Source organism: Daucus carota, chromosome 2 (assembly GCF_001625215.2).
Source record: "Daucus carota subsp. sativus chromosome 2, DH1 v3.0, whole genome shotgun sequence".
Lineage (NCBI taxonomy): Eukaryota > Viridiplantae > Streptophyta > Magnoliopsida > Apiales > Apiaceae > Daucus > Daucus carota.
The window spans coordinates 276,316-300,101 of NC_030382.2; the positions used below are offsets into that span (position 1 = coordinate 276,316).

Here is a 23,786-nt window from a genome sequence, read left to right on the forward strand (position 1 = left end):
ATTTAAAATATTAGACTCTTAGTAAGTGAATACAAATTTAAGAGTCTCAACTCCAACAATATTCTCTATACTTGCTGTTAAATTAATATTTGATTCTTATTTGGACTTGTATATGACACAAACTCAAATGTAATTGGAGGGAATGGATATTTTATTGTAAAACATAAGTTAGGAGCATTGTAATGACTCTTAACTTTGAGGAGAGAGGAGAGAGAAACAAGAGGCTCTTAGTGATATGAAGAGCTACTAAGAGTCTCTTGGAGCAAAAATTTCTTTCTCCCTCCTCAAATTTCAATTTAAGAGATCATTTAAGAGTCTCCTGGAGATGCTCTAAGGGGTCATTTGATAACCCCTGAATGAATGAAATTCTGGGCTCATTCAGAGAAGGCCCATTAAGATCATTTGATAGCAATTTCTTTGGACTAGACAGCAAAAAATCAGCTGGACGACATCTAAAAATCAGCTGGACGATAGAGTCTCAAATCTCTCGCTCAATCGTCCAGATATTTCTGAAATCATCGATTCCTACTATAACCGCTGCTATCCATATACATCATTCGCGGGTTTTTTAGGGTTTTTGGCGCCTACTTTTATCACTATGTTATTTAGGTATCTAACCAGTTTCTTCCCATCCCAGTCTCTTGTCACTTATAATTCCATCAGGCATGATTCTTTCTCGACCTAAATTGTATGAACTAGTATATTCTTGTTTCCTCCGTGTTGTTTTTACATCTGAGTGTTGTTTGAGTTATCAATACTTTGCAGCCTGTTAATTGTTTGTAGATATATGCTTTAGATCTTGGTTCTGCCAGAAAGGCTGTTAATTGTTATCTGCTCGTTGATTCTGTTTTGTGTGTTGAGAAGCACAATCCTCCTGCCTTGGTTTTGTGGAGGTGATTTATAACCTTTTTTGTTATGCTTCACTTTAATTTTATTTAAAATTGATTTGTTGCAGTTGTAATCATTCCACTCAGCATGATCTAGGGGCTGAACTTGGATGTTTGTTCCCAGAGGATGGTAGAGTAACTTAGAATTGTTAAAGATGGAGGCGTTGTTTAATATGGAATAGCTTCCACGTGCCTCCAATACGAAACAAATAAATAACAAATAACAAATTTTGGTTTCTTGAAAGAATATGCACTTGAGATGCGGACTTATGCGATGTTTCTTATTGACTTCCCTGCACTCTGATTCTCTCTCATTCAGAACCAAAGGTTCAGATTTAACAAATGACCCTTAGGGGTCATTTGTTTAATCTGAACCTTTGGTTTCGAATGAGAGAGAATCTGGATGATTTGGATGGCCAGTGGATTTCAGTTTCTGAATGAATGGTACTGTTTGTTTGAGTTTCTACTGATTTATCTGTATGATGATAATTTACTAATACTAGTCTATAACCCCTGCGAAGCACGAGCGAATATATAATTCGTAATTTATTATTTAAATTTTAGCATTATTTTATTAATATTTTAGTATTAATTTGAATTTGAATTAAATTATATTAACCAATTGATTATACGTTCTTACGAAAATTTAGCTTTTACAATTTATTATCTGTTTATAAATGTTTTTCTTTTATTAATATGTGATAATTATTATTCAATTAATTTTAAATCAGATTTTTCATATTTTGTCTCTTCATATGTATGAAAAAAGATATTTTTTTTTTGTAATATATTATATGATAATGTATTGTTATGAGTGTTTTTAATATTTAAAACTATTTAACAATGTAAGAGTAATAGACATCCACATGTTGTAGATTTGTAGTTTTAGAGCGACAGTACCAAAAACTATAACTAAAAAGTTGGATTAGAAATTATAGTCATGTTGGCTTATTGTAGTATAGTATAGATTCACATATTGTAGACATGACCTTACTTGAGATTCTGGGTGCCATGTGCAAAATTAAAAATACGTGCCCCAACAACAAAATATAATACTCCCTCCGTCCCACCAGGTTCTTTACGGTTTCCTTTTTGGGATGTCACATCCAATTCTTTACATTTCAAAACTTACCAAAAATAGTCAATGGGTCCCACCACTTCCCAACTTTTCTTTCCTTTTCACACTACTTTTACTCCTTTTCACACTACTTTTACTCCAGATTAAATGGCATTTTGGTCACTCAACTGACAAGAAATTTGCAATTGAGTCACCGAACTCAAAAACCTTTCAAACGCATCATTTTACTTTTGAAAATTTTCATTCAAGTCACTTGTCATTAAACTCCATTAAAAATTGGACGAAAAGCTGACTAAGCTTTCGGAGTTGGCTTGAATAAATCCATGGTGGCATGTACATTCAACTGAAGTGTAGTTTTATTTTTAGTAGTCAGTTGAGTGACAAAAATGTATCTTTAGCTGACTGTACATGCTACGGTGGATTTATTGAAGCCAAGTCACAAAACTTAGTCAGTTTTTCGTCAAATTTTTAACAGAGTGTAACGGTCAGTGACCTGAATGGAAATTTTTAAGAGTATAATGATGTGACTGAAAGCTTTTTTAGTTGAATGACCCAATTGTAAGTTTCCGGTCAGTTGAGTGACCAAAACGCTATTTAACCCCTTTTACTCCACTATCTCTTTTTTATACATTAAAAATTGATAGGTCCCGCCACTTCACCCACTTTTCTTTCTCTTTTTCACTACTTTATACATATCTCTTAACCTCCGTGCCCAAACCAAACGTAAAGAATTGGCTGGGACGGAGGGAGTAGTAATTATATAAAATAATAAAAATTAATCTTTTTTTTATTATTTTGACATAATTATAAAAAATTAAAAAACTAGAAAAACAAGTACAAAAATAGGAAGATGTAATAATTATAAAAAGTTATAATCATACAAAAACTAATTTAAATGTAAAATTTATTAAATTTTGATGTAAAACTTTAACTAAGTGATTAATTAATTCTAATTTAATTTTTTCATTGAATATATAAACATTAAATAAAACATAATTTAAAATAAATTAGATATCCAAAAATTGAATTATTAGAAATAATATAATGCACAAGTTGTCTAAATGAAAACTAGTGTTGACCATTGTATTTAATTATTAAAATTAGTAGTCTAAATTACTAATCAAATAGATTAATATTCTTATTACATATTTTTCTTATTAATTTTATTTTTGAAAAATTATAAATTACTTTATCATTAAGATTAATATAACATTTTTTAATTTTGCTAAGATAATTTTTTTTTCAAATAATACATAGATATACACAATGTGCCCCTCAAAATTATGGGCCCTGTCCCGTCGAACACCTCGCACACCCTCAGGCACGACCCTGATTGTAGATTTATAGTTTTAGAGGGAGATGTTCAAACCAAAAAATATAACTACAAAGTTGGACTACAAATTATATCTATGTTTATTATAGTATAGTATAGATAACCTGTTAAATGATTAATATTATATGAAATTATATTTTGATTAAATAACATTAAAAAACAACATATACTTATTTATAGAGGATTAAAAAAATTAATACATCAACGTTATTATTGAAATTCTATTGCAAAGACAAGGTCTTGAAACACAACTACGTAAGAAAAAAAAATTACAATTCTAAAGCAGTATGATCTCAAAAGATTATTCATGTATTGTGTAGTTTGAGATCCCCATTGTGTCTCATTTATTGGTCCTTCCATGTCTTCCTCATTTTCTTCACCATCACTACTTTTATCGCATTGATCAAAGTATTTGTCTTCTAGTTCCTTTTTTCTAATAAAATTGTGAACTTCTCGCTGCGTAGAAAATGATCATGATGCCATTTGTTTCAAGATTGGGAACCTCGCTTTTAACACACCATATGCACATTCGATGACATTTCTCAATCTTGCATGAGCGTAATTAAGCTTTTCTTCCTTACTCAAAGCACGTTGACGATGAAAATCTGCGAGCCAATATCTTATGTTACGGTATGTTGTTAAATAACCACATGTATTTGTATATGCTGCATCACAAAGATAATATTTATCTGCAATATCAAAGTATTACAATTTATTATTTATTTATTTAATATAAACTATTATCATATTTACTCGAATATTAAAAGATATATACTTGGTGGAGGAATCTGGAAGCCAGAGTCAGGATTAAGCACAAATTCATCTAATATTCTTGAATCATGTGCTATTCCCTCTCATCCGGCCCATACGAATGTGAATACCATATTCAAATCACAAATACATAAAATATTTTGATAGCATTCACCTCTGCCTCTTCCTCTGTATCGAGCTTGCTGGTTAACTAGAACAACTACTTGTACGAGTGTACCATATAGTGCAAAAATTGTCCCCTATTGCAAATATTAAAATCATATGAATATAATGACAAGTATTAATAAAAAAAATATAAGTAACAAATAAAAACATGATCATACTAACCGGAATTTTTTTTTAATAGTTCTCTTTGTCTCCGAGAAATATTTGAGTTTTGATTTGTTGATGCAGTAACAATGACTTCTTTTTCAAACTCCATCATTCCATTCAAAACCTCGAGAAAAATATTTATGTACTATATGAGTGGCGTGTTGGAATCTACGTTTAACCTTTATGACGCGATCATTATGACTTATAACATGAAGAAATATAGCCATTTTTTCTTCGACTGTTGAGTATCAACTATCTTGAAGCCAGCCACGTTGCTTAAAATGGTTACAAATTTCAATATATGCAACACGAGAAAGACGCATCATTTCTTGACATTGCGTGTTGGAACCTTCCAGCAACTCTAATGTATAAGGAAATCCAGGTAAGGAAGAGGTGTTATCTCTTATTCTTGGCACACTACTTGAACGAATCTTCCTCAGATAACAATACATAATCATTAAACGTGACAATTGATCCTGAACATACGTGATATAACCTGTACAAGATATTATTATAAAAAAATTAAAATTCTATCAATTCAACAGAGAAGGCATTTATTAGAACTACTGAATATGCATTACAATTGAAAAGTACCAAGTTCAAAACACAACCAACTGAAAATAGTTCAAATTCAAGGTGCAATGCGAAATAATAAAAAAAATTCGGATACAAAAGCTATGCATTAAATCCTAGTTTAGCTGACACCATTTTAATCCAAAGCTCATTTTCATCTGCATCAAGAAGCATGCACTATTCCCTATACTTTGCACTCTAACAAAATATCCCAAGAGCCATTTGGTGCAAGGAACTTGTTGATCCCCATCCAAGGTTGTGTATTTTTTTTACATTCCTTTAATGATGGTCCAATATTGGTCTAAACAATTAGTTTTAGTGCACTGTTCATCTCATCTTCAAATGATGTGCTTCTTAGAGTTTTTGATGTTGTTCAAGCTTTTTTTTTTTTTGGAATTTATTCGGCATTTGGATTTGCAGTATTAGACTGAACTTCTTCGGTACCAAGATTATCTATGTCGTCATTAAGATCAATAGCCCTGCTTCTTTTCGAGCTAGGTCCCCATCCACTTAATCCTGCGGCAGCAGTTCCATCATACAGATGGGTGCAAAGGTCAGGATAACTCAAAGGTGTGGTTTTTAAAGTGTCTATGATCTTATTTCCCTGTAGATCACAAAAGCGAAGTGTCAAATTTACTAGAGATGTGGTCACTAATTCTATTACATAAGAATTAATAAAGAATGTACCTTCGCATGTTGTTCCCATTCTTCGTCTGTGAAGTCAAAGGAATTAGTTGCCGGATCATAATGATTTTTGGTCTTAGATTTGAGTTGACACCAAGCAAAATAACGAGATTTTAAGTAATCACACCGGCTTCTCATTTGTCTAGCATCAACCTCAAAATGGTGGGTTTTCCTAAGTATGTCTCCCACTTTTAACCACGAATGTGGTTTTAGGCTGTTGCCCAACCTACCACTAGCTGTAACTTCTTCAATGCATGCTTCCAAATATGTTTTAGTTAATATATCACCCCTCCAAAGTACTTTTCTCTTTGTTTGGGTTTCAACAGTTTGATCTGAGATTTGACTACTATTTTCTATGTCTATCAATTAAAAAGATTCTCAATCACAAACGGAGACAAGGAAATTAAAAAGTATATGCATCATAAGTTCTTAATATACTTATTATCCCTTGTACTTGAGTGCCAGATAAAAAAAACAAAACAACATAAGATTTTTCTTATAAAAAAGGCCGTGTAACTGAAAACCAGAGTGTCCAAGTTATAGAATATTACAAAAGCATGACTACAATAATATGGTTTGGAACTGAGAAGCAAACTTTTACTGTAATGATTTACGAAAACCAGCAAGAAAAATAACATGGATAATATTTACAAAACTCGAGGTCTTGGCTAATATTGAGTAGGCACAGATTTAATATAAGCAGGTCATGGAACTTTAAAGAAGTATCAACTATATAACAAGGCCAACGGAGAAAAGCCAAAACTCTAAACCCAACTTATACACAATTCCAGGACTCTAGTTTGCACATATCTATTGCAGGTGTATAATATATTGCTACTTATGCTCCTGTTTAACCAATTATAGTAATTTGTGGTCTCTGATTTTGGGAGATAACATGAAAAAATAATTCAAATGACATCAATGCTATCTCAGAACCATCACTTGCTCTGAATTCAAGTAGCACCAACCAAAACAACAATAATTGTTATATGTTAAGAAATCATAAAGTCACTGCACCTAGGCTATCGCCATAACTTAGAATTACTAATCAAACACACAACCAAGGCTGCAAACACAAATCTCTACAAACCATGAACAAAACAAATATCCATGATTCAATATCCAACACACATAAAAAGTAAATTTCACTAGAGATGAGGGAAGCATACCGGGGATGAATGGCTGGCGGAGGCTATGATTTGCAGGGACACGTGATCTGGTACCTGATAGAATTTTGACAGAAGACTGGGATGAAGCTAATTAAAACCTAATAATCAGAAGCGCCCTTTTGCACGGCTCGGTTTATTCTTGATAAGATTAGGCGCCAATATATCTAGAAATCCCGCGAATATTGTATAGGATAACAGCGGGTTACCTTAGGAATCGATGATTTGAGTAGCTAGCTAGATGATTGAGCGAGAAATTTGAGGATGTCTCGTCCAGCAGTTTTTTACATGTCGTCTAGATAAATTTTTAGTGTCCAGTCCAAATAAAATACTATCAAATGATCTTAATGAGGCCTATTCTGAATGAGACCGTAATATCTATCATTCAGGTGTTATCAAATGGCCCATAACTTATGTCTTTGAAAAAAATAAATATTTTTTAGCTTTTTTGAGAACTGTCACAAATTTTATTTAAATATTAATTTTTTATAATATTAAAACTATACATATATCAAAAATATTAACATACATCCGTCTTCTGTCAAAATAAAAATAAAAATACATCCGCCTGATTCTTTATAGCATATTTTTTTAGCTCAACACACAAATTAGATTAGTCTTTCCTTCATGTAGTAGATCTAGTAGTAGTTCTTTAAATCTTGTAATCACTTTTTGTATCAATCTTAATTTTCATCTTTGTCATTTGTCATTTTGTTCTTGCTTTTTACTCTTAGGCTACGAATCTTTCTCCAACCACATGAAACTCAAAATTGCTTGTGGATTGAAAGGAGCCTTATTGATAGTTAATTACTCTCTAACTCTAGATTTGAATTACGGGAAGTGAGCAAATTCTTACACAAAAATGATTTGTGTGAAAGTTAAATCTTAAAAATTCCCAAAATTAATTGATTTTTAGTTTTATGATTTTTAAGTTTAATGATTTTTAGTTTATATATATATAAACTTATATTAAAAGCTGCGGTTCGTTTTGTTTAGTGTTTTTAAGCCCTCTTCTTATTTTTATAAGAAAACCTTCTTTCCCCTGTTTCGATTTAGCCGAGTAACCTTGTTTAGGTCCCGCCGAGTCACCGTGCGTTCTTTATTTTCTATTTGCGAGTTGCTGAGTTTTAGAGTCGTGGTTTTGTTGGATTTCTACGTCTGTTTCGAATTGTTGTCTGAGTCGTAGGCTGGGTTTCGTTTTGTTCGTTCCTGTTTCCTGCTGCGTTCCTTGAGTTCTATTTAGGATTTGTTTGAACCAGTTGTTTTTAGAGTCGTTTATGGTCGAGTTTTCACTAATGCGTTTTTGTTTTGGTTTACTTTGAGTAGCCGAGTCGCCGTTTTCCTTGCTGTAGTCATGGCCAGTAGAGATAGTAGTCTATAGATGGGTTTTGTTGTATTTGTTTTACTGAGTTCTGTTGCGTTTATTGTTTTTGCTAGTTGTTTTTGATGAAGTCGAGTCCATCTGTTTAGAATAGTTCGAGTCGCAAAGTTTACCAGTTGTGGTTGAGTTTCTCAATGCATGGTGGCTGGGCAGATTAATTGTTTCTTGCGGCTGTGTTTTGGATTACAATTAAATTCTGTTGAGTATATATAAGTGGTCGTTTAGATGTTAACTTTTGTTTAGGGCTGTCAAAAAAATCCGAAAAATCCGATATCCGTCCGAAAAATCCGTTACCGTATCCGGGAAAATGCGGATATAATCCGTATCCGGAAAAAAGCGGATATTATCCGTATTCGAATCCGGAGATTGCGGATACGGATATGGATATAGGCATATCCGTATCCGAAAATATTTAAATAAATATATATATATATATATATATATATATATATATATTAATATTATATATATATATATATATATATATATAATATTACCTGAATTCAAAAATAAATAAATATAATATTACCTATATAAATTTATTATGTATTTATATTTTTTTATTTTATTAATGTAAATTTTGAACAAGAATTACTAATATTTTAGAATAAAAACATTAAATTTAAAAGTGAAAAAAACCAAAGATGAATTGGGCTTAATACAATTATCCATTTGTAAGTCACTGTGACGCATGTGAAGAAGTAATAGAACCAATAGAGTAGCAGTAGTCAATCGACCCAAAACCAACAATCACAAAACCTAATGTCGCCGCGCCCTCTTCTAACCCTAAAAGCAAAGTCCGAATCTCCACCGCATCTGATTTCCGATCTGATTTCCAAATCAGTCTTCCGCATCTGTCTTCGACTAGTTCTTATAAATCACCGTGATTTATATATTTTCCGGATCTGCTTTGATTCTTGTTTCTTAATCTAAGAAGCAATGATTTGTGCTTTGTTTGATTCTTTGGTTGCAGATTTGATTTAACAATCGAGTTTTGTTTGATTCTTTGGTTCAAAACATGCGTTTTAATGAATCTCAGGATGTATATTTCATTTTTGGTGTTTGAAAAAACGGATCCGGATATTATCCGTATCCGGATAATATCCGGCGGATACGGATACGGGTATTATTTTTCAAAAATTTGTGGATACGGATCCGGATTCGGATACGGTTTTCAGTAGGCGGATCCGGATACCGATTTGGGCAAATCCGTATCCGTTTTATCCGTTTGACACCCCTACTTTTGTTTAGTGCGTTTGAGTTTGTTATTGTCCTGTTTTGATTACTGGCCATATGTGGGGCAGTCGGGACTGAATCGTAGCAAATATAATGAAGTTCTAGTTTTGGACGAATTCTCAAAGGGTTAGTACACAGGAATTTCTTGAAAATATCCCTGGGCAGTTTCTTTTGATATTTCCACATAAATAGGTCCCTATGGATATATGAATTTGGTCACGACCATATTTGGGGCAGTCAGGACTGAATCGGAGCAGATATAATGAAGTTCGAGTTTTTGACGAATTCTCAAAGGGGTTAGTACACGGGAATTTCTTGAAAATATCCCTGGGCAGTTTCTTTTGATATTCCCACATAAATGGGTCCCTATGGATATATGAATTTGGTCACGACCATATTTGGGGCAGTCGGGACTGAATTAGAGCAAATATAATGAAGTTCGAGTTTTTAACGAATTCTCAAAGGGGCTAGTACACGGGATTTTCTTGAAAATATCGCCTGACAGATTCTTTAGATATTTTCACATAAATGGGTCCCTATAGATATATGAATTTGGTCATGATCATATTTGGGGCAGTCGGGACTGAATCGTAGCAGATATAATGAAGTTCGAGTTTTTGATGAATTCTCAAAGGGGTTAGTACACGGGAATTTCTTGAAAATATCACCGGGCAGGTATTTTTGATATTTTCACATAAATGAGTTCCTATGGACATATGAATTTAGTCCGACCATATTTGGGGCAGTCGTGACTGAATCGGAGCAGATATAATGAAGTTCGAGTTTTTAACGAATTCTCAAAGGGGTTAGTACACGGGAATTTCTTGAAAATATCCCTGGGCAGTTTCTTTTGATATTCCCACATAAATGGGTCCCTATGGATATATGAATTTGGTCACGACCATATTTGGGGCAGTCGGGACTGAATCGGAGCAGATATAATGAAGTTCGAGTTTTTAACAAATTGTCAAAGGGGTTAGTACACGGGAATTTCATGAAAATTTCACCGGGAAGTTTCTTTTGATATTTTCACATAAATGGGTCCCTATAGATATATGAATTTGGTCATGATCATATTTGGGGCAGTTGGGACTAAATCGTAGCAGATATAATGAAGTTCGAGTTTTTAACGAATTCTCAAATGGGTTAGCACACGGGAATTTCTTGAAAATATCCCTGGACGGTTTCTTTTGATATTTCCACATAAATAGGTCCCTATGGATATATGAATTTGGTCACGGCCATATTTGGGGCAGTCGAGACTGAATCGTAGCTGATATAATGAAATTCGAGTTTTTAACGAGTTCTCAAAGGGGTTAGTACCCGGGAATTTCTTGAAAATATCCCTGGGCAGTTTCTTTTGATATTTCCACATAAATAGGTCCCTATGGATATATAAATTTGGTCACGACCATATTTGGGGCAGTCGGGACTGAATCAGAGCAGATATAATGAAGTTCGAGTTTTTGACGAATTCTCAAAGGGGTTAGTACACGGGAATTTCATGAAAATTCCACCGGGAAGTTTCTTTGGATATTTTCACATAAATGGGTCCTTATAGATATATGAATTTGGTCACGACCATATTTGGGGCAGTCGGGACTGAATCGTAGTAGATATAATGAAGTTCGAGTTTTTGATGAATTCTCAAAGGGGTTAGTACACGGGAATTTCATGAAAATTTCACCGGGAAGTTTCTTTTGATATTTTCACATAAATGGGTCCCTATGGATATATGAATTTGGTCACGACCATATTTGGGACACACTCTTCACCACCTTTATGGTGGAGTGGTTTTGTGCCTTGCACACTACTACACACAAATAAACTAATGTCCTTCAACAATGATTTTAACCAAGTGACCTCGCAACAAGTGAGTGCCATTGCGTGGTATTCCGCTTCTGCTGTGGACCTCGCAACAAGGGACTGTTTCTTCGTTTTCCACAAGATGGGAGATGAACCCAATCACACACAGTAGCCTGAGGTCGACCTTCGAGTCACAGGACATGTTGCCCAGTCACTGTCACAATAAGTAGTGAGCTGGGCAGCACTTGACGAAGCCAGAAGAATTCCATGTTTCGGATTGTTCAGATGGTACCTTAATATTCTCTTGGCCGCTTGCATGTGCACATTGGTTGGTTTCTGCATGAACTGAGCTAAATTGTGCACAGGAAATGAAAGATTAGGCCTTGTAATTGTCACATAGATGAGCTTCGCCAAGAGTTTTTGATAAATACTAGGATCTGCCAGGAGATTTCCCTTATCCAGAGTCAGGGTCACATGAGCATGCATTAGAAGTTTGAGGGGAGTTGTGTTTGACATTCCAAACTCCTTGATCATGTCTTGAACATACTTGCGTTGAGATACAAAGAACCCAGCTTCACTTCTATCAATTTCCAAACCGAGAAAGTAGTTTACTGGCCCAAGATCCTTCATGAGAAAATGTTTTGACAGCTCCCTTTTCAAATTGTCGATGGCAGATCTGCTATTTCCCACAAGTAGGAGGTCATCCACATATATGAGTACCAGTGTGATCGATTCCTGTTAGGTCCAAAGTATCGTAGAAGGGGCGGTTGAATACGATACTCACTACAATTTAAAATTCTTTCGAATCTTGCAGATAAACAAATTGCAGTTTTGTAATAGGTTTCGTGTTCCGGATATTTATTGGGTCGATTTCTGAGGATATGAAAATATTAAACCAACACACAATATTTTCCAAGGTATATCTGTATATTGTTAAATACCTCGAAGGATGCTATAAATCCAAAACCGAAGGTTGGCTACAATGGCTACTACTACTTACACTCACAAACCCTAGCTTCTAAATATATATATATATATATATATATATATATATATATATATATATATATATATATATATATATATATATATATATATATATATATATATTAAAAGTGACAATCAAGCAGCCTTGGCAATTGCAGCCAATCCGGTGCTTCATGAGTGCACCAAGCATATAGAGATCGATCGCCACTTTATTCGTGATAAGATCAATGAAGGAGAAGTGATCACATCTCATGTTCCATCTCATATGCAGCTGGCAGACATGTTAACAAAGCCGTTGGGAATCAAACAACAAATTTTTCTTCTTCGCAAGCTTGGAGTCTCAGCAAGTACCACCACTCTGCTTGAGGGGGAGTAATAAAGTTTAGTGATGGGTTTCATTAGCTGAGTAGACTAAGTAGTGGCAGCTGATTAGGACTCATATAGGGTCCATCAGTATGTTGGTAAGAAGCATCTAGATTATTGAGTAGTTGTCTCTTTCATGAGGTTATGTTAGTCTTTTGCTTATTAGTACTATGTTCAGAAGTTGTTAGCTAGGATGTGTCCGTTGTAGTCTTATATAGACAAGAACATGTAACAGAATGGTCCTTGTGTGTGTAAGTTGTTGTTGCAAAGTTAAATCAAACACACATCCTACTTTCATCGTCTCTACAGCTAGTATAGTCTATCATTTTCTCTTTTGTGAATTGTTTTCAATGTTATTTTAGACAATTGAGATTTTTTAGTTAAAAAGATAATATATTTTAGTTAAAATAAATAATTGGTTATATAGATAGACCCATATTTCGGCCCAAGTACCGACCGACGAACCGACCAACTAAACTTTCAATGTTTCGGCCCAAGTACCGACCGACCAACCGACCGACCAAACTTTCAATGTTTCGGGTTTAATAGTATTGTATAGTAAGTATAGATTTGAAATTTGATAATTATTAAAAATAATAAATTTACTAATTTTTATTTATTATTATTATTTTAAATATATATAAAATATTATATAAATATACATGCAAGTTTTAAGTATAACGTGTTGGTTATTTTAAAAAAAAAAGTAAAAAGAATTTACAGGGTGATCAGAAAAGCGAAGCAGAGCTTCACAAAACCAACAAGAAAAGAACAAGAGGATTCTCATTTGCTATCTCGCCGCTGTCTCGGCACGGCGTGTAATATCCCATATTATTAAATTTAGATTTGATTATTATAAATCTATTTGTCTAGATATTATTGTTGTCTCTAGTTGAATATTGATGTGATTATGTGAAATAGTTGTATGTGATTATACTTGTTTCATGGATTAATATGGATTTTACAGATTTTTCGTCCTCCTTCTTTCTTTGATTCCGAGGACGGAATCCCTATAAGGAGGGTAGATTGTAATGACCCGGACTTTTTAAAATTTATTTAATATTATGAAAGTGATTTTCTTCAAAGAAGGGAATAAGATTTAATATTTTATTCCAGTTTAATGAGTTTTCAAGGTTTTATATTTAAACCCCGAGTTATTGTGTTATTGATAAATAATTGTATTTTCAAAACTGATTTTCATATTTTGTTTTGAAAATTCTAAATGATAATTATGTGAATATATGTGGTATGTGACTAAGTGTTACTGGTGGTATTGCTCGTTTAATTATTTATGTTGATTTATGATTATTATGTGATTAATATATGAATTTTTGTGAATTTTATATTATCTGGTTTATTGCGTTAACTGCTCATATGTGTTCGTATTTGAGAGATTTCAATTTCTATATGCTCAGGAGAAAATATAGTTTATTTGGATATTTTCATATCGATTTATGGAATGTTAGATGATTTTATAATCAATTTACGGATTTAATTGCGTATATTTATATTTAATTATTGATTATTTGATTTCCGTAAAACCGTCCACTCGTAACGGTGTAGCAAATTTTCTTCCCGGAAGTTTCGAGAAAACTCACCTTTAGCCTAATTTGAATATTCCGAACACTTTTCGTGTTTTGACTTTTTCGATCCGGAGTACGGTTTTCCCCGGAGTCGGTCCGGCGGAGTTTTTCGGGTATTTTAATTGTTGATAATTATCTAGTTTGTCTCGATATACGTGAAAGCCAGATATTTTGATTATTATATTACTTTTTATCGAAATACGTGCAAATGGGACCCGCAGACCAATGATTGATTTAAAAAGCCCCGTTTTGATGATTATCTCGTAAACCGGTACCAATTGGACCCCGCTTTATTAATATAAAGATATTAAATACGTATTTTCATGTCATATACGATCCAAAGGGGTACCAATTATTTGTAAATATAAATAGACTTTCATGTAACTTATTTTCACCGTAAAAAAATCATTTTCACCAGTTTCTTTTCACGAATACCGAGAAACCGAGCTGCGTTCTTCGTGTTCTTCGTAATCAAACGAGGATTTGAAGGTGTTATTGGAATCCGATGGAGGTGTATGAATAGTCAAAACGAAGCTATCGACGCGTAGAATCAAGTTTAATCATCCGTTTATATGCAGATTCAACAGGATTTGGACGAGACGTGTACGCTTGAAGACGTCAGAAAGTCGGAAGGGTATTGCAAAGCGAATAAGGGATGAATCGAGTAAGCGAAGCGATGTGGCGAATAAAGTATAACTAGAGATGGTCTAGAGATTACGAGATGCATAGATTGTGAAAGTTGAAAGATGAGATAGAGATGTGAGATTGGAGTCAGATTTAAGGCAAGTATCCTGCACCCTGCTTTTGGATATATTGCATATTCTGATCCATTCTTTTTATATGTGTTGCAAGTATCCTATACCTTTCTTTTGGATATTTTGCAATTATTCTGATCAATTCTTTTCGTATGTGTTGCAAATATTCGTACCACTCTTTTTCATATTTGAAAGTGGAAATATTTTATCCATCCTGTTCTAATCCTTAAAAATTCAGATAATTCCAGTTTTACAAATTAATTCGAAGTTCAGATTGTCATTGAAGCATGTGTTGCTCAGTGATGGTTAGAACCTAGAATGACTTGGGATCTTCTTGATTATTCAACCCGCCATTGTCATGCTGGTTTAGCAGGCTAAATTCAGTTGCTTAGCCGATAATGGAGGATACTGAATAGTTAAGGATTTCCTGAACTATGATTTATGGAGGGATGGACTCTGGTTTATGAAAAGTTGATTATCAAAGTTTGATTTGGAATTATTCTATCATCGATATTGATTGTGTTTATGTTCTGTTGTTATACGTTGACCTGTTATTGAATTATAGAATTGGATTGTTGTTTTTATAAAAATATGTGGACCAAATGAGTGGTCATGTTAGGCCAATGAGTGCCTTGGATCCAGTGATAGAGCATGGCGGGGCCTGCTCAGGGTTAGTGCAGAACTGATCAGCTGCCTAACCTTGGTTTTAATTAAAATGTGATAGTCCAATTCAATAATTCTTTGGAAAGATTGAATTTCTCAGTTTAAATGCTGCAAGGTATTGTAAATCATTCTATACAATACCATGAACTCATGAACTCAGGTTGAATCCTCTTATATCTTGAACTCGTAAACTTCTGTTATATCATTTCAGAACTATCATTGTTTATTATTACTTGCTGAGCATTGTTGCTCACCCTTGCTATTCCTTTCTAACCCTTTCAGAAAGGCTTAAAGATGAGATGATTGATTGAGATTGTGAATAAGGCTAATGCTAGGCGAGGAGACAGAGTTGAGGATCCAGTGGTCGAGGAGTGTTCAGGAAAGTTGATGAGGTTGGTGCAAGCTAGAGCTGTGCTATAGGGATTCAAGTGTAAGTCATAGCTGGAATAGTTGACAGCGATTCTTCTTATCGAAGATGATCTGATTTGGTAAGAAATGTTGTGTAATATTAGTGGTGGATTCTAATTTCAATACTGTAACCTGGATGCGATCCTGTTGCTTTTAGGGGGTTGAAATGTCTCTTTCGAATCATTTATTAAAGTTTAAATGTTCTCTTGAAATTCTCTTATTATGGCTTTCAAGTTTGAAATTCAGGTTTTGAAATCATTTGATTTATGTTCTCTTTCAAAATCTTTTATTATGGTTTTCAAGCTTTGAATTTCAAGTTTTAAATGCTCTGGATTTCATTATCTTTAAAAAAAAAATAATAAAAAAAAATACAGGTTTTCAAAAGTGTTTAAAAATGGGTTTTATGTGGTGACGTCAGAATCCAGACCCCCGGATTCTCGGGCTGTCACAGTTGGTATCAGAGCAACAGGTTACAAGTTATTGAAATTTGAGTATAGATTATAGTCTTAAGTTTTCTAGAGAAGAAAGTTGTGTAACCTCACATAGAGGTATGGTTAGACTATTTGGGAATAGTCTAGTGATGTGAGTGAAGCATAGAGTCTAGTTAGACGACTAAGTTGAGTGTATAAGTTTAGAGAGATTTTGATCCCTAAGTTAGACATATGATTTTTTTAAGATGACTCATTGAGATGATGGATTGTGAGAAAGGTCAAGATTAGACCTAGGTAGAATAGTTTGATAATGAATGATTGAGTTGGGATTGGTAAAGATGCAGAGTTCAAAGTATTCTGACTATACTGCATAATTGAAAATGGTCTATTGTATTGACTTGAGAATGATAGAGATGCATGGTTCATAGTATGTTGACCATGTCAGATATTTGGAAGAGGTATATTGTTTTAGTGAGATATGAAGAGTTAGTGTAGAATATGAGTTGTGTTGGATTAGAAGAAGAGATTTGTAGATAGAGGTTGATAGATGAGAAGTGCATGATAGAGAGTATGTGGAGTTGAGTCCAGTTATTAGAGGTGATGTGTGCGAGTAAGTTAGAACGTTAGTCCTCGGCGATGACGCTTTAAGTTAATCGGGATTTTAAACGACATCAAGGTGGGCCCATAACCCACAGGTTGGCGATCCATACAATCGATGATATGCTACGTGTTTTGCTAGTGACTTCACAGATAATGGGGATGAAGTGGAGGCCAAGACTTATTACGAACTATAACGTCTACGATGACATCTTACGAGGCTATTACGAATCAACATCGATCGATTATCGAGAACATTGAAAAGAAGACATATATCGAACAATGATTTATTGAAGCAGAGCGAAAATCTGAGAAGACCTTGGTAATACCTCTCTTCAACTAAGATTCTTTTGGATTGTTTTTCTCATCAGTGAGATATTATCATGATATCCTTTCGACCAAAGTTTCGATAAATGAGATTTTCAATTTCTCAAATTCTAAGATGATAATGATATTGATTATTGGTGTGAGTTAGTATTGAATCGGTGTATGATAAAGGCGTGTTATGAAGAGACAGTGGAATTCCTTGATATTATTGATATTCTGTGATATCCCTTGATATTCTTCCATATTCTTTGATATCCCTTAATATTCGTTGATATTCGTTGACATTCTTTGACACTCTTTGATATTCCTTGATATCTTTTCGATATTCCTTAATATATTCCTCGATAATCCTTAACATTCCTTGATGCTCCTTCATATTTCTTGGATTCTTTCCATCTGATTGGGATGAACAACCCTATGTATAGGGGACACAAGGTATACCTGTCTGTGTGATAGGAGTTGGATGGGACGCCATCACTTGTGTGTGTTGTGATTACAAGAAGGTTAAAAACCTTTAGTAGTGTCTAATATGGACACGCAACATGAAGTTCATTTGATCGTATTGATCTCCCAGTCACTCTTGTATTCCAATGTGACCTATTTTGAAAATATCTTGTTCCTCCGAAATTCCCAAAGATTGATTCTTGGGAAATGAAGTTTGCAATTGTGAAGGTTTTGATTCTCCTATTTCTTTAACTTTGAAGGGTATGCCAAAGTTGAGCAAAGGCGGACGAGCATGTGATATTATGAAGCGTGTACAATGATCTTATAAATGATACGTTTTAGTTCTCATCGCGGATTCTGAGGACAGAATCCTTATAAGGGGGTGGAATGTAATATCCCATATTATTAAATTTAGATTTGATTATTATAAATCTATTTGTCTAGATATTATTGTTGTCTGTAGTTGAATATTGATGTGATTATGTGAAATAGTTGTATGTGATTATACTTGTTTCATGGATTAATATGGATTTTACAGATTTTTCGTCCTCCTTCTTTCTTTGATTCCGAGGACGGAATCCCTATAAGGAGGGTAGATTGTAATGACCCGGACTTTTTAAAATTTATTTAATATTATGAAAGTGATTTTCTTCAAAGAAGGGAATAAGATTTAATATTTTATTCCAGTTTAATGAGTTTTCAAGGTTTTATATTTAAACCCCGAGTTATTGTGTTATTGATAAATAATTGTATTTTCAAAACTGATTTTCATATTTTGTTTTGAAAATTCTAAATGATAATTATGTGAATATATGTGGTATGTGACTAAGTGTTACTGGTGGTATTGCTCGTTTAATTATTTATGTTGATTTATGATTATTATGTGATTAATATATGAATTTTTGTGAATTTTATATTATCTGGTTTATTGCGTTAACTGCTCATATGTGTTCGTATTTGAGAGATTTCAATTTCTATATGCTCAGGAGAAAATATAGTTTATTTGGATATTTTCATATCGATTTATGGAATGTTAGATGATTTTATAATCAATTTACGGATTTAATTGCGTATATTTATATTTAATTATTGATTATTTGATTTCCGTAAAACCGTCCACTCGTAACGGTGTAGCAAATTTTCTTCCCGGAAGTTTCGAGAAAACTCACCTTTAGCCTAATTTGAATATTCCGAACACTTTTCGTGTTTTGACTTTTTCGATCCGGAGTACGGTTTTCCCCGGAGTCGGTCCGGCGGAGTTTTTCGGGTATTTTAATTGTTGATAATTATCTAGTTTGTCTCGATATACGTGAAATCCAGATATATTGATTATTATATTACTTTTTATCGAAATACGTGCAAATGGGACCCGCAGACCAATGATTGATTTAAAAAGCCCCGTTTTGATGATTATCTCGTAAACCGGTACCAATTGGACCCCGCTTTATTAATATAAAGCTATTAAATACGTATTTTCATGTCATATACGATCCAAAGGGGTACCAATTATTTGTAAATATAAATAGACTTTCATGTAACTTATTTTCACCGTAAAAAAATCATTTTCACCTGTTTCTTTTCACGAATACCGAGAAACCGAGCTGCGTTCTTCGTGTTCTTCGTAATCAAACGAGGATTTGAAGGTGTTATTGGAATCCGATGGAGGTGTATGAAGAGTCAAAACGAAGCTATCGACGCGTAGAATCAAGTTTAATCATCCGTTTATATGCAGATTCAACAGGATTTGGACGAGACGTGTACGCTTGAAGACGTCAGAAAGTCGGAAGGGTATTGCAAAGCGAATAAGGGATGAATCGAGTAAGCGAAGCGATGTGGCGAATAAAGTATAACTAGAGATGGTCTAGAGATTACGAGATGCATAGATTGTGAAAGTTGAAAGATGAGATAGAGATGTGAGATTGGAGTCAGATTTAAGGCAAGTATCCTGCACCCTGCTTTTGGATATATTGCATATTCTGATCCATTCTTTTTATATGTGTTGCAAGTATCCTATACCTTTCTTTTGGATATTTTGCAATTATTCTGATCAATTCTTTTCGTATGTGTTGCAAATATTCGTACCACTCTTTTTCATATTTGAAAGTGGAAATATTTTATCCATCCTGTTCTAATCCTTAAAAATTCAGATAATTCCAGTTTTACAAATTAATTCGAAGTTCAGATTGTCATTGAAGCATGTGTTGCTCAGTGATGGTTAGAACCTAGAATGACTTGGGATCTTCTTGATTATTCAACCCGCCATTGTCATGCTGGTTTAGCAGGCTAAATTCAGTTGCTTAGCCGATAATGGAGGATACTGAATAGTTAAGGATTTCCTGAACTATGATTTATGGAGGGATGGACTCTGGTTTATGAAAAGTTGATTATCAAAGTTTGATTTGGAATTATTCTATCATCGATATTGATTGTGTTTATGTTCTGTTGTTATACGTTGACCTGTTATTGAATTATAGAATTGGATTGTTGTTTTTATAAAAATATGTGGACCAAATGAGTGGTCATGTTAGGCCAATGAGTGCCTTGGATCCAGTGATAGAGCATGGCGGGGCCTGCTCAGGGTTAGTGCAGAACTGATCAGCTGCCTAACCTTGGTTTTAATTAAAATGTGATAGTCCAATTCAATAATTCTTTGGAAAGATTGAATTTCTCAGTTTAAATGCTGCAAGGTATTGTAAATCATTCTATACAATACCATGAACTCATGAACTCAGGTTGAATCCTCTTATATCTTGAACTCGTAAACTTCTGTTATATCATTTCAGAACTATCATTGTTTATTATTACTTGCTGAGCATTGTTGCTCACCCTTGCTATTCCTTTCTAACCCTTTCAGAAAGGCTTAAAGATGAGATGATTGATTGAGATTGTGAATAAGGCTAATGCTAGGCGAGGAGACAGAGTTGAGGATCCAGTGGTCGAGGAGTGTTCAGGAAAGTTGATGAGGTTGGTGCAAGCTAGAGCTGTGCTATAGGGATTCAAGTGTAAGTCATAGCTGGAATAGTTGACAGCGATTCTTCTTATCGAAGATGATCTGATTTGGTAAGAAATGTTGTGTAATATTAGTGGTGGATTCTAATTTCAATACTGTAACCTGGATGCGATCCTGTTGCTTTTAGGGGGTTGAAATGTCTCTTTCGAATCATTTATTAAAGTTTAAATGTTCTCTTGAAATTCTCTTATTATGGCTTTCAAGTTTGAAATTCAGGTTTTGAAATCATTTGATTTATGTTCTCTTTCAAAATCTTTTATTATGGTTTTCAAGCTTTGAATTTCAAGTTTTAAATGCTCTGGATTTCATTATCTTTAAAAAAAAAAATAAAAAAAAAAAATACAGGTTTTCAAAAGTGTTTAAAAATGGGTTTTATGTGGTGACGTCAGAATCCAGACCCCCGGATTCTCGGGCTGTCACAGTTGGTATCAGAGCAACAGGTTACAAGTTATTGAAATTTGAGTATAGATTATAGTCTTAAGTTTTCTAGAGAAGAAAGTTGTGTAACCTCACATAGAGGTATGGTTAGACTATTTGGGAATAGTCTAGTGATGTGAGTGAAGCATAGAGTCTAGTTAGACGACTAAGTTGAGTGTATAAGTTTAGAGAGATTTTGATCCCTAAGTTAGACATATGATTTTTTTAAGATGACTCATTGAGATGATGGATTGTGAGAAAGGTCAAGATTAGACCTAGGTAGAATAGTTTGATAATGAATGATTGAGTTGGGATTGGTAAAGATGCAGAGTTCAAAGTATTCTGACTATACTGCATAATTGAAAATGGTCTATTGTATTGACTTGAGAATGATAGAGATGCATGGTTCATAGTATGTTGACCATGTCAGATATTTGGAAGAGGTATATTGTTTTAGTGAGATATGAAGAGTTAGTGTAGAATATGAGTTGTGTTGGATTAGAAGAAGAGATTTGTAGATAGAGGTTGATAGATGAGAAGTGCATGATAGAGAGTATGTGGAGTTGAGTCCAGTTATTAGAGGTGATGTGTGCGAGTAAGTTAGAACGTTAGTCCTCGGCGATGACGCTTTAAGTTAATCGGGATTTTAAACGACATCAAGGTGGGCCCATAACCCACAGGTTGGCGATCCATACAATCGATGATATGCTACGTGTTTTGCTAGTGACTTCACAGATAATGGGGATGAAGTGGAGGCCAAGACTTATTACGAACTATAACGTCTACGATGACATCTTACGAGGCTATTACGAATCAACATCGATCGATTATCGAGAACATTGAAAAGAAGACATATATCGAACAATGATTTATTGAAGCAGAGCGAAAATCTGAGAAGACCTTGGTAATACCTCTCTTCAACTAAGATTCTTTTGGATTGTTTTTCTCATCAGTGAGATATTATCATGATATCCTTTCGACCAAAGTTTCGATAAATGAGATTTTCAATTTCTCAAATTCTAAGATGATAATGATATTGATTATTGGTGTGAGTTAGTATTGAATCGGTGTATGATAAAGGCGTGTTATGAAGAGACAGTGGAATTCCTTGATATTATTGATATTCTGTGATATCCCTTGATATTCTTCCATATTCTTTGATATCCCTTAATATTCGTTGATATTCGTTGACATTCTTTGACACTCTTTGATATTCCTTGATATCTTTTCGATATTCCTTAATATATTCCTCGATAATCCTTAACATTCCTTGATGCTCCTTCATATTTCTTGGATTCTTTCCATCTGATTGGGATGAACAACCCTATGTATAGGGGACACAAGGTATACCTGTCTGTGTGATAGGAGTTGGATGGGACGCCATCACTTGTGTGTGTTGTGATTACAAGAAGGTTAAAAACCTTTAGTAGTGTCTAATATGGACACGCAACATGAAGTTCATTTGATCGTATTGATCTCCCAGTCACTCTTGTATTCCAATGTGACCTATTTTGAAAATATCTTGTTCCTCCGAAATTCCCAAAGATTGATTCTTGGGAAATGAAGTTTGCAATTGTGAAGGTTTTGATTCTCCTATTTCTTTAACTTTGAAGGGTATGCCAAAGTTGAGCAAAGGCGGACGAGCATGTGATATTATGAAGCGTGTACAATGATCTTATAAATGATACGTTTTAGTTCTCATCGCGGATTCTGAGGACAGAATCCTTATAAGGGGGTGGAATGTAATATCCCATATTATTAAATTTAGATTTGATTATTATAAATCTATTTGTCTAGATATTATTGTTGTCTGTAGTTGAATATTGATGTGATTATGTGAAATAGTTGTATGTGATTATACTTGTTTCATGGATTAATATGGATTTTACAGATTTTTCGTCCTCCTTCTTTCTTTGATTCCGAGGACGGAATCCCTATAAGGAGGGTAGATTGTAATGACCCGGACTTTTTAAAATTTATTTAATATTATGAAAGTGATTTTCTTCAAAGAAGGGAATAAGATTTAATATTTTATTCCAGTTTAATGAGTTTTCAAGGTTTTATATTTAAACCCCGAGTTATTGTGTTATTGATAAATAATTGTATTTTCAAAACTGATTTTCATATTTTGTTTTGAAAATTCTAAATGATAATTATGTGAATATATGTGGTATGTGACTAAGTGTTACTGGTGGTATTGCTCGTTTAATTATTTATGTTGATTTATGATTATTATGTGATTAATATATGAATTTTTGTGAATTTTATATTATCTGGTTTATTGCGTTAACTGCTCATATGTGTTCGTATTTGAGAGATTTCAATTTCTATATGCTCAGGAGAAAATATAGTTTATTTGGATATTTTCATATCGATTTATGGAATGTTAGATGATTTTATAATCAATTTACGGATTTAATTGCGTATATTTATATTTAATTATTGATTATTTGATTTCCGTAAAACCGTCCACTCGTAACGGTGTAGCAAATTTTCTTCCCGGAAGTTTCGAGAAAACTCACCTTTAGCCTAATTTGAATATTCCGAACACTTTTCGTGTTTTGACTTTTTCGA

The 23,786-nt window shown here is 33.7% G+C and overlaps 1 protein-coding gene and 1 long non-coding RNA gene across 2 annotated transcripts; both read right to left on the bottom strand.

Annotated features, from left to right (window-relative positions):
• Positions 1 to 5,240: 5,240 nt before the first annotated feature.
• LOC135150895 (uncharacterized) lies at positions 5,241 to 7,106 on the bottom strand. The gene is made up of 3 exons (XR_010289354.1): positions 6,808 to 7,106; positions 5,642 to 5,997; positions 5,241 to 5,558 (listed from the first exon to the last, which is right to left on the bottom strand). It is a non-coding gene; the product is annotated as an uncharacterized LOC135150895 (long non-coding RNA).
• A 4,280-nt stretch (positions 7,107 to 11,386) lies between these two features.
• LOC108203729 (uncharacterized mitochondrial protein AtMg00810-like) lies at positions 11,387 to 11,857 on the bottom strand. The gene has a single exon (XM_017372854.1). It carries the CDS (start codon positions 11,855 to 11,857, stop codon positions 11,387 to 11,389), a length of 471 nt encoding a protein of 156 aa, XP_017228343.1.
• Between the last annotated feature and the right edge of the window lie 11,929 nt (positions 11,858 to 23,786).

What these genes read in the sequence shown, in the direction of transcription:
- LOC108203729 (XM_017372854.1), bottom strand. Translation starts at nt 11,857, where the DNA reads ATGAAGGATCTTGGGCCAGTAAACTACTTTCTCGGTTTGGAAATTGAT.